This window comes from Fukomys damarensis, unplaced genomic scaffold (assembly GCF_012274545.1).
Source record: "Fukomys damarensis isolate Sample0158 unplaced genomic scaffold, DMR_v1.0_HiC HiC_scaffold_38, whole genome shotgun sequence".
NCBI lineage: Eukaryota > Metazoa > Chordata > Mammalia > Rodentia > Bathyergidae > Fukomys > Fukomys damarensis.
The window spans coordinates 36,807,098-36,819,477 of record NW_022900950.1 but is presented as its reverse complement, the minus strand read 5'-3'; the positions used below and the strand labels follow the sequence as shown (position 1 = coordinate 36,819,477).

Below are 12,380 nucleotides of genomic sequence, written 5' to 3'. Positions count from 1 at the left end.
AGCCACCTCTAAGATTTAGGAGAGGCCAGCGAGGGAAAGGAAAGGGGATGAATAAAGGAATTAAGATGTGTTACGTACGCGCATCAACTTCACTTAAGGAAGGTGAACACTTACTAATAAATTAAAATTTCAAAAATTTTAAAAATTAAATAGCTAAAAATATTATCTAGCAATTAGTCACATGATTGTGAAAGAAGGTTGTAGGAACATTTATTACTTTATCAAGGAGCAGAATTCTTTCTCTTTACACTAAAGAAAAGCAAAGTGAATATTGTAACAAGAACATTATTATTATTATTATTATTATTATTATTATTATTATTATTATTACTATAACTATTGGAACTTAGGGCCTTGACACTGAGCTATACCTCCAGTCCTTTTCAGGTTCTTTTTCTTTCTTTCTTTCTTCTTTTTTTGAAACCATCTTGCTAAATCACTGGCCTCCAACTTGTGATCCTCCCTCCCACCTTGGCTTTCCAGAGTGCTGAGATTACAAGGTGTGCAACCACACCTGGTGCAAGAAAATGATTTTTAAGCAAGTTCATTATTTAGCAGTAGTTAATAACAAACAAGCCTAACAAATAGAATTAAATAATATGTGATATATTCCAGATAGTTGAACTCTCTACAACTATTATAAATCATGCTTTTGAGACTAATGTCAAAGGAAATTTATACAACAAAAATTAAAGGTAGGTAATTGTATATGTGTTAATATGGTCTTATTGTAAAATAAAATATGTAAGAAACATTAATATTGACTACCTTTGGATTATAAAATTATACATTTATTTCTTTCGAGTTTCTGTGTTTTCAAGTTTTTACAATTAACATATATTATGCTTACATCCAGAAAAATATATACATAAAATAAATCATTTTCTAGTGTCTGATTTTAATAAGTCCAGTTTTATAAAGAATACCACTAAATGCTTATCTTTCATGGGAGAAATACCACCTCTTCAGATGATACATAGTACAGTACAGTGTTTTATTATACACTATGACCCTGTGTCAACAAGGTTAGTTATGACTATTACAACTGGTTTATCGTCCCTGATACAATATTGATTTATCTATAAAACAACTCCAGTGTAATAGAGAGACTCCCTTCTCTAAAAATCAGCAAGACATTTAAAGGGCATTAAAAGGACTATCTAATTAGCCCTTTCTTTTGAAAGCAGTAGCATGTTTCAGTGCAAAACTCATTCAAAATGACTTCCACAGATACAAAAATAATAGAGAGTGGAGCTCAGAGATCACAAAACCAAATCTTCCAGTGTTAACAGACCTGATTCCTTTTGAACATGTGTTAAAATTTTCAATTCAGAGAATTTACAGCACATTTTGAAATACAAAAATAACAGTCACTCTTCACAGGATGAGATATCTCATCCATATTCCCCCAGGAAAGATCATCTCATTCATTCCAAGGTCTGCTAAAAAAAAAAAAATGTAAAGTCAAGTTAACCATAATGTTGTTCATCATGAATATTTCTTCCTTTTTCTTCCACCTCAAGCCAGTGCAGCCTACAGTAGTTCATAACTGCTTTGTACTTTCTGAAGAACCCATCATCTTATGATTCATGTATTCGTTCCTTCTTTTTTCTTTGCCAAATGTTCAGTAAGAATCTCTTACGCACATGCCCTCTAATGGGACAAAACCCCATGACTTAGGGTTTAGAGATTGCCTCAAAAATTCACACAAAACAGAATAAAAATCTCCATAATTAGCTAAGTATATCATTAACCAGATACATAAATTAATAGTAGCAGCATTCAATAGAAACACAGATTTTAAAAGGAATGTTTCAGCCTAGGGCCACTGTGCTATCTCTCCTGCTTCTGTCTCACCATAGTGTTCATGGGAAACTTGGTTAGAAAGAGGCATGGCTATCAGGCATCACCATGCTGGCAGTTGAGAGACAGTTAACTGGAACTTAACCTTTTATTCTAATTCTTGCCATTATTACTTAAAGAATTTTAAACATGAAATTTTAAAATGGGCACAGATAAAAATATTCCTAATCTTGTCATGCACATTTCTGTACAAAGGTTACCATTTTCCATGCTTTACTTACAGAATGTTACAGAAACTATGATGTCTGTCAGTTTCTTAATCATCAAAAACAGAAGAAATCCAGACAATATTCACCTTTTCCGGATTTTATGGTCACCTGTACCCATTTCAAAATCTCCATCATATGCCACCAAAAGTTTTTCTAGAAGCCAAATGTATGAAATTTAGTTTCACAACATGAAGAGGTGCAAACGGTTAACAGCCAATATGTGCACATAATTATTTCAAAACAAATGAGTGGGAGAAATGTTCAGACTATTTGTAACTTCTTCTGCCTTTCTTAGAGTAGTAAAACATAAGGGCAAGGGAAACAATGCAAGCAAAAAATAGAAAAGCAATGAAAGCCAGTAAAGACTTTCGGGTGCGAAAGAAGCTGCACTCAGTGCACATGGTATATTCTTCTGGACAAAACCTCCCCAGAGTTTCAGGGCCCAGGAAACCGTTGTTGTCAATAATTTTCCTGTAATGTTTCATGGATGGTTTGGGCTCAAACTGATTTGCAGCATAACGATAGAAGCCATACTTCGGAGCGGAGCGATCATTAAATGAATAAGCAAAGTATCCACAAAGATTGATACCATCCAGTACGTAGGCTGGAAAAACAAAAGGACAGGAGTTATCAAAATATTTTGCATAGAACACATTCCTGTACATAGCCTGGATCATCATGGAAAACTTCGGTACCATTTTACAAAACTTCAGACTCAAACCAGAAAAGCCTTCTTTTATGCAAAGATAAATAGGCAAATAGGCAAAGAAAAATATGGAGCTTTATATAATTATATCTACTATGATGCCCTTGGTTTAAATCTTTATGTACTTAAAGCAGATGGCTGTGGGTCCGTCTGAGTTGGAAAACTAGAGAATCTGTGCTTTGGTTAACATGTGCTGAGGATTTTCAGGCTTCCACTTTGCTCTAAACTCCTCTAGCCTTGAGAAGCCTGGCTAATCTCTCTGACTATTTCCTTGTAGCCAGGAATGGCTAGCCCTTCCTTGAGGGTAACAGTGCTCTCCGTCGGAGAGTTTCTATCATACACCACGACCTCTGGTGATATGACCAACTATCAAGAGACTGTGCTTTCAGGGATCCTTTACCTTTCAGAGCTTCGTTTATATAATTTTGTAGGTAATATGTTCTCAGCTTGTCTTGCTCCTCGTGCGGATCATCATCGATCCCGTTGGCGACTATATACACGGGGAGGTCTCCGTACTTCATCTTCAGCCAGTTAAGCACTCTGCGCAGCCCCCAAGGCACCACCGCCACCTGGCTGGGGGAGTTGAGCCAAGTGATGTCGGTCATTTCTTGCACCTCCAGATAGTCGTTGTATTTTAAGGGATCTTCCTTTTCCCAGTCAACAAGGATGGTGGTGTAATGGCTTAGGGCTAAAAAGTCAAAGGAACCTTGGATTAACTTTGCTTCCTCTTCAGTGAAATAAGGGAGAAGAAAATTGCTTCTTTGGTTCAGCCAGTCCCTCATCACACGTGGATAATCCCCAGAGCCAAAAATAGGCTCAGCGAGCCAGCCAATGTCAAATTCCAACACTCTTTCAGCCACTTCTTTGTCCTTTTGGGAGAAAGGGCAAGCTGGTTCTATCCAATCAGCTTGCAAGGCTATGGATATTTTACCTTTCTGGATGGATCTAAACTTCTCATCATACAGGCGCCAAGCCAGAGCGTGAGCCTTCAGAAGGTGGTGCCCTGCGCCGTAGGTCAGGTTGCGAGTGTAAGGCTCGTTCATAGTGATCCAGAACTTGACATGGTGCCCCAGCTCTTCAAAGCAGAGTCTGGCATACTCTGCAAAGGCCAGGGCGATGCGAGGGTTCTCCCAGGCTCCCTGCTTGGCCAGAGAGGCGGGCAGGCCTTGGTGCAGGGCTGCAGGCTGCCACAGGGCTACCACAGGCGTGATGTTGGCACGGACCAGCTCACTGACCATGCAGCGGTAGTAATGCAGGATTGTGCCATTCACCTGGGACAGGTTACCCAGGGGGAGGATTAAAGCCCAATCCAGGGAGAAGTGAAAATGAGTGACGTGCATTTCCTGAAGTAGGGCAATCTGGGGCCGGATGGCAGCAAAATCAACACAGTAGGATTTCCGCTTCTTGGCCACAACTCCATCGACTTTAATAAGCCTCTTACTGTGATGGATGTCCCACAGGTAAATGTTGGGGTCGGTAAACTGAGACAGAGTCATGTCTACCTACAAAGAGTAAAGAGTGAATGCAAGCTTCAACTGCATGGCTCTGAAGAAAAGGAAGAAAAAGCTCAATTATTTCAACAAAACTAAAAAACATGATGAACAAAATTAAGCTCTTGTCTAGCTGAATATTTAAATCATTTTTTCATAATGTTGCTAAGGAAAAAAACCTTCCACTTTTTGTCTTAAGGTCCATTTGTACTAAGCATAGTTCTCCCCAACTCTTTAATTGCTACATTAATAGTTTTTAAAAATCTGACTTTGGTCACTTCAGGTGACAAAACTAATAATATTTGCATACACAGGCAATCTGGATTATGCAAATGGAGTTTTTTTTTAACGAAAGAATGCGGGGCTTTTTTAAAAAACAAAACCAGATTTGTTGAAAAAAATAAGCAGACTAAAAAGAGCTTAAAAACTCAGTAAGCAATACACAAAATGTAATTCTAATTAAACTGTGCTACTTAAAATCACATTCTATACTGAGATTTGCTCTAGGTGCTAAGTAAACATAACTGTTGTATTTCATTGGAATTAGGTCAATGGTAGAATTTAACAAATCAATCTGATGGTAAAAAGTCTGAAAGAGAATACAGAAAAAGGGAACAGTATTATCATTCATCTATAGACTGATATTTTTAAATACAGTTTTTCTTTAGTTTTCTAAACTACTTTTGTTATAATATTGACAATAATGGTTCTCAATCATACATGATAGATAAGCCTCCAAAATGAAAATAGGTTTGTAGGAAAAGTTGGCAAATTATAAAAGCAAAATCATAAAATCCTCCCTCCATGTCTTACACAAACTGAAAAGTCCATCTTGAAGCCCCACAACCTGAGCAGTGTCTCCTCCAAATAACCCTTATTAGAACAGGTATGTTGCTCTAACCCTCTTAATCATCCTAGGTCAGATATACTTTATTTTTGAAGCTCTTGCCCTGGTTTGGTCAAATTTTACTGACCTATTGTAAGTGAACTGCTCATTCCTGGGGATGGGGGAATGGGGAGGTAGGGAGTGCTGTGTTTATAAAAGAAAGTGATAAATAATGGCATGCCAGAGTGAAGTTGCTTTTCTGAGAATTCTGCCTTATAGATCACTGACATGTACATTTCCTCTAAATCTGTGGAAATGCTGTCAGGGGTCTGTCCACTGTGGTATCCTCACAAATCATGTCTCCTCAGTTTCTTGAGAGACTATGTGCATCATCTTTTGAAGTAAAAGTGGTCAGATCTTGAAGGAACTTTTTGGATTATTTTTATAGAGCTCTGAGTTGACTAAATTCATAACTTTTCTACCAAAATCATTCCAAAACAATAGGTTTTATTCAGTCCATCTGAAAGGAAGTAGGAGAGACCACAGTATAAATTCTGAGGGAAAAAATAATTTCCTAAAAATATGGGACATTCAGAAATGAGAGGCAAAATTCCATCTAACCTCCATTAATTTATTGATTTAGCTTTCATTGAAAAAAATGAAATAATAAAATTGGACCTTTGTGAAGAAATGAGCATAAAGCATGTATTTAGTATGTTATGGATGAGACTTTCTCCTAAGAAGGTCCAAAGTCAAGGAAGCTCTATGTCCTCAGCATGTAATATATTCTGTACTTCTATTAACTATGTATATATGTACATTAGTGGTTACTGGGAAACAACCGGCCAGATGGGAAATGGGATCCAAGTAAACTGACAATCCATGCGATTGAGCTCAAGGTCAGACTTCAGACAGATTGTATGATGAGTGAAATAGTTTTTAGTGTTTCAGGTGAAATGAATGCCTCAAATATTAAGAGTTCGAAATCCTAGCCAGGAGAGAAAAGATGAATTTTGATGGTTTAAAAATCACTTCTCATGAACTTTAATATAACATGTTAAAAGTGTAGAGCCCGGCTTGTCAATGAAAACACACACACACATCCCCAGAACTATGAGAACAAAGAATAGCCTTCTCCTATATCAATCAGAGAGTTAGCTTGGGAAGGAATCTGCCAACATCATGCAAAGCCCAAGGTGCAAACCAGAAAAAAGAAATGGCAACTGTAAGCAGCTCCCACCAGAGAAATCCTGGAGAACTTCACATCCACTGTGGAATGGAGGTTGATTTAATTTTGCATTTGTTGGGTTCTTCAGAGAAGGAAGTGGAGGGGATGGGACCAATGGAGATATGGGGATGCTGGCCATGTAACAGATCCCAAAACAACTGCTTCTAGGGTGTCAAAAAGGAATTCTCTCCCCATCTCCCTGCTTATCCACTGCCATGATTTTTCGCTTCTGATCACAAGTTCTCTCTGTCTCAAGGATACATGATATGCCTTTAGCTCCTTGTCAGTACTTACTGTTTCCACACCAAAGGTGCAGCCCTTGCACGTGGAACAGGACAGGAGTAAAATGACTCACCCACTCAACTACCTTCCCTGCACTCCCGTACTCCACACATATTCTGGCTGTGAGGCTACCCTGCACGCACAGGGCTGACTTGGGAGTTACCTGCCAGACTTCAGCTGCTCTACTGGAGATCAGTGACAAGACACAAAGCTGGTAGGGAATAGACAGAGGTATAAAGGTAGAACAAGTATCAGGCTTTATGGAATACACACCTGGCACCAATAACAGGGAGGTGAATGAAGATGCTGTGAGAGATAGCTTCCTTCCTGCATCCTTTTCTCCTGTTTCCTTACCAGCTCCATATCTAGTATAGTTAGAAACAATGGAACTGAAGAAGTCATTCCCTTATACCCATTTAATTTTAAACAGCATCCTACAGCCATTTCTTCTTCCATTGACCTGAGAGGTAATTGGACATTGGAGAGGAATTCAATAATTCAATTATTACTATTATTATTATTATTATTATTTAGGACAAGCCCAATGCTCTAGGTGAGATCACATGCACATTGGATCTCCTAGCCTGACCTTCAGATGCCTTCACCCTACTGCAGCCTCACTAAGGTTCATAAATATGTACTACAGGTACTACATGTCATGTTATAATTAATATAGAAATGAATACTGGGACAAGCATGCATGTTGAGAGCCCCTAAGATGACTCAGTACCCTGTCAATCATACCTTGAGATTTAGAGGAAAATAGCTGGCTTTGGTGCGTATCCTTTAATTTCCAAAGAGCTTCTTTATCAGGCTGGCTGCTGCTGTGTGCTATGGTCTGTGTGCAGTGCTTTTACTTTCCTGTCACCCTGACACCATTTTTCTGTGCCATATCTTTTGTCAGTGTGGACTTGCCCTGAGCATAACTTCCTGTGGTCTTCAATAAATGTAGCTTCTTTCCAGTTGCCATTAGGTGTATGCTTTTCAATTCTTTGCTTATCATACAGAAAAGTCTGGGTTATGCACGGTCATCATACAATAACATAGCTGTCACCTTGAGCCCCTTTGTGGATTCCACATTGAGGAGAGAAATTAAGATAAGGAGGTTCCAAATAGCATTGGACTGAGAAAGGAGAGAGATGGACCACAGATGAAAATATCTTTTCCTTCCATGAGCAAGATGGAGCTAAGAAGTTTTTCTAGTGATTTCTAGAAGTTTTTCTAGATAGCTTCACTATGTTAATTTTCTATCACTACAGCAAATACCTGAGATAATCAACATAGAAAGACAAAAGGTTTCTTTTGGCTCAGTTTTGGAGATCCCGGTTTATGACTGACTGACTTCATTGCTTTTGTGCCTTTCGGTGAGGCAGAGTGTGCGGTGGAACAAAACTGCTCACCTCCCAGTCAGGATACAAAAAAGGGAGGAGAAAGAACATGGGGACCCACTATTCCCTTCCAGGGAACACCCCAAGGGATCTGAAGACCCAGATCTGCCTCAGCCCCACCTCAGAAGATCTACCACTTTCCAACAGTGCCAAGCTTAGACCCAGGCCCTGAACACATGGGCTTTTGGGGGACATTCCAGATCTCACTATAACATCAACACAACACTCATCAGTTGTCTCTTAAATATAAGGAAGGGATTCATGTCAAAAAGCCATTTCTGGTATGAACTACATGATCTGAAAAAAAACATAAGAATAATCTAACCCCCTCCAAAAGGTATTAAGGATAGTGTTGATTTATTTTCTTATAAATAAAATATTTCAACTTTATATTTACAAGAAATAAACTTTATATTTACAAGAAATAACTATGCATTTCAACAAGTATGCCTTTCCTAGGATCCAAGCATTCTTCCAAGATAGGAAGTCCTTTTCAAGTTGTGACTTAGGAGACTAATCAACTGGCCATAAGAATTAAACATGTTAAATCTGACTTCTAAACTATGGATACTGAACTTTGCCTCTGTCTCAACTGGTACTGTATTCAACAGAACTCACCTGGCCACCCTGTTCACTTACCACTTTCCACTATGTTCGATTCACTCTGTCACTTTTGTTACTTTATCTGTGTAACCACCATTTACTCTCAACAGAAACCTTTGCTCCTGGAAGGGATCACTTTAGTCATTACATTGCATCCCCTACCAGCATTACCCTTAAACAAGAGACCACAGTAAATCACCTAAAGTGCCTCCTGAAGTATTCAATCAAACCCTAAAGTACAAATCCCTATAAAACTAGGGAAATTAAAAAGAATATTGAAGACTAACTGCATAGCAGATGCTCAATAAATATAGATTGATCATTTTAAAGTATTTCTATACCATTTCAGTGACTATAGCTAAAAAGGACAGAGAATCACTGGAGCTTTCTGAAGATATTCCTGGAAGTCTGGGCATCTTCCATTATGCCTTAATGGAATGTCTTTGCCTATATTCCAGCCTCACTACTAAGTTCCATGTTAAACTTTTTTGATAAAAAACTCGACTGCTTTAAGGGGGATTGAAAACCACAATACTATGAGTATTCTTATCTTTTAACTGTGTTATCCAATCTTAAATATTCATGCTTTTACACATTTATGTATAATGAATTTTAATATTGCCCATGTCTTTCCCTTTGGACCTAATTTAAAGTACAAGATGAAGATGATGATTTTTGGAGAGAAGGGAGCAACACTGAGAGTTGTGTTCTTTGTATGGTGATAGGGCTCTGTGCGTGGCCCAGATAGGGACGGGGTGCCACTGTGACAAGAGCCTAATAAGGAAGCTCTACTTACTAGTGATAGGGCTTGGTAACACTGCTGATTGGTTTTGTCAGCTGACTTACTTGAATGTAGTTGTCAACAACTCCCCAAGCAAAGTCACAGGGAAATGTCCCTTCTAAGGGTTGGTTTTCAGGTAAAGGAGGGAAGCCATTGCTCTCTATCAGCTTTTGGTAGAACAAGGCTGAAGACTTTGGCATCAACTTCTTATCCTGGCTCAAAAAGTCGACATAGAAGAGCCCACGTCGGATGCTGTAGCCTCTGTGCCACTCAAAACCATCCATGAGGGACCATGCTGTGTACCCGATGACATCAACCCCATCCAGCCTGATGGCTGCAAAGAGAAGAGAAGACAAGAGTGGCATGACTTTTCGCTCGATACTCGTCTCATGATTCAGAGCACCTGAGGGTAATTATGCATAACTCTTCCTACGTGATACAGCCATTGATTTTTCTTATTGATAAATGGTTTGAACCTCTACAAGTAAATATCTTCACAAAAAGCTCATTTCCAGTATGTTTTTATTTGGATTTCTGAGATGGGAATATATTTTTCCCAGTGGGAAATTTTCTTGTTCTAAATTTTCATCTTAGGCACCTAGAATTGTGGTTTATGCTATAAATGAATAAAGTATTTTAAAGTATGAGATATTATTTTCTCCAGATAACAAGGATATTCCTTTTAAAAAAAAAAGTGCTTCATTTAGCCAAAGCAGTAAGAACTCATCAACATATACTGAAAGAAAGATATCCTTAGATTTCTATTATATTTAACATAATCTAAAAATCTGGATTAGTAACTCTGCCAGTCAAGTAATTTCAAACATTAATGCAATTTCTCTTTATAAAGTGAATTTTAATCAACTTAGGTGCCTCAAGTCCCAAATGAAAAAGAACTCACATAAGTACATTTATACTATTGCCAAAATAAATGTTTACATTATGGTTAAAAAATACAAATGCAAGCCGAGTGTGGTGGTGCATACCTGTAATCCCAGCACTCAGGAGACTGAGGTAGGAGGATCACTGTGAATTTGAGACCAGCCTGGGCTACATAGTGAGTTCCACGTCAGTCTCAACTACATAGTGAGACCCTGTCTCAAAAAACCAAACCAAACCAAACCAAAAAAACAAAACAAAACAAAAAAAAACTATATATATATTCATTGCAGATAATCTTAACGATTACATTTCCAGTGGATTTTAGCAGTGAACAAGACTTTTACTCAAAATCTTACCTTTCAAGGTTTCCATTATGAACTTTTTTAGGTAATACATATATTTGGCATCATCTTTCTTGGTGGTCCCTGAAACAAACCAGCCACTTTCCACAATAAATATCTGAGGATGATTATATTCAAGGTCTATCCAGGAGAGGAGTTGCCTCAGGCTAGGAGATTCTAGTTGGTGGAACTTCATGTGGGGCTCCAATAGTTGAAAGCTCAGTGTTGGTCCAAAGGAAAGTGAAAAAAAGTCAGCTGTTCCCTTGATGAACTTTTTTTCAGATTCAGTAAAATCAGGCAGAAGAGATGAAAGGTTACTCTTCATGCTATCGGGATAATCACCATCAATAAATATGGGTTTGGCAAACCAGTTTAGGACAAAGTCAAGAGATTTTTGACATTCTTTGATGTTGTGGTCAGTCATTCTTTGAGGAGTAATCCAGTGGGAACCTAGGGCAATGGACACCTGCCCTCCCTGTGTTGGACGGAAGGAAGTATTGTAGAGATGCCAGATTTTGGCATGAGCCTATGAAGAGAAAAAACATGGTGAATTTCTGGTTGCGGGGAGAGATGCAAATACAAGATTGATTCCTCTATTCTAGTTATATCTGTTTTCCATCAAGCCTAAAGAAATAACTAACCTCACAATATAAAAATCAGCTGGAACCAGTAAATTATTTCAGTGCTAGGTCACCCCATAGTGAGCTGCTACCACAATCGGACTTATTTCCTTGGTTTTCAGCACTCAGCGGAAAATATGACTTTATTGTGTTGAATGGATAGTGATTATTCATATTGTGAAAGGGTAACAAAATAGAATTTGTTATAATATCTTACTATTTAATTGACTTTGGATTATGTACTTTTTAATTAATGGGTAATGTGAAAAACACCAGTCTTACATCTGTGATCACATCAGGAATTTCTAAATAGGATTATGTGTTTTATCCTAAGAGACTGGGAGTTTCCAAATTGACTCAAGTTGTTGGAGTCAATTTGATATTTCTTATTAATCTCTTATAACCGAAAACGCTAACATGTGTCCTCCCAATCTCTGTTCTCCCCTGTGAATTAGCACAATAAATTAAACGATGAACTCCGGTATCTAACCTTGGCATGCCCTCTAGAACTCTGGGAGAGTGCTAGATTCCTATCCAAGAGGGAAAGTTCAAGCCAAAAGCAAAGAAAACTAAATACAGCTGTGAAGTAGTAGGTTGTCCACAGTTAGTACTGAGCCAGGAGTTTCTTAGCAATGAAAAGGGCTTTGCTATAATAAAACTAACTTATATTCCTATAAAATCATACTGATTGCTGATACGTTTTCATATGTTTCCTTTTTATTTACAAATAATGGAGCCTATTTGGGTTTTTCCCTTCCTATTTGAATGAACTTTCTCTTTCCCTTTGAATTATTTGATTTACTCTCATTTCTCCCTATAAATACAAACACTATTTATCAGTCTTCTACTCCCTAAATGTATTATACTCTGAAAATTCTACTTCTGTTTGATTCTGTATATTCTCCAAAATGATCATGCCAATTCTCAATCCAGTCCCTGAGCCTGAAGAAGCTCTTTTGTTCACTGTGCCAAATATCTTCATTTGTCCTAAATATTCTTCTCCTGCTTCATTTCAATGCATGTGTCCAAGGATGGCCTCATCACTGTTCTTAGGAATGCAGCTAAACATTTTAATAAAGTAGGATTGTTTATTTCTAACTTTTATTTTTAGTTACTTAGCCATATCTATTATGTTCTACTTCAGTGTATGTAATCTTTTCA

At 37.9% G+C, this 12,380-nt stretch overlaps 1 protein-coding gene across 1 annotated transcript in view; it reads right to left on the bottom strand.

Moving 5' to 3' along the window:
- Positions 1 to 800: 800 nt before the first annotated feature.
- Kl (klotho) overlaps positions 801 to 12,380 on the bottom strand; it is a gene marked incomplete at its 5' end in the record, with an annotated part of 55,651 nt that continues 44,071 nt past the window's right edge. The window contains 4 exons of the mRNA XM_010623963.1: positions 801 to 2,676; positions 3,179 to 4,280; positions 9,442 to 9,710; positions 10,615 to 11,125. Of these exons, the coding sequence (XP_010622265.1) occupies positions 2,339 to 2,676; positions 3,179 to 4,280; positions 9,442 to 9,710; positions 10,615 to 11,125 (2,220 nt within the window). The remainder of the gene's footprint in view (positions 2,677 to 3,178; positions 4,281 to 9,441; positions 9,711 to 10,614; positions 11,126 to 12,380) is intronic.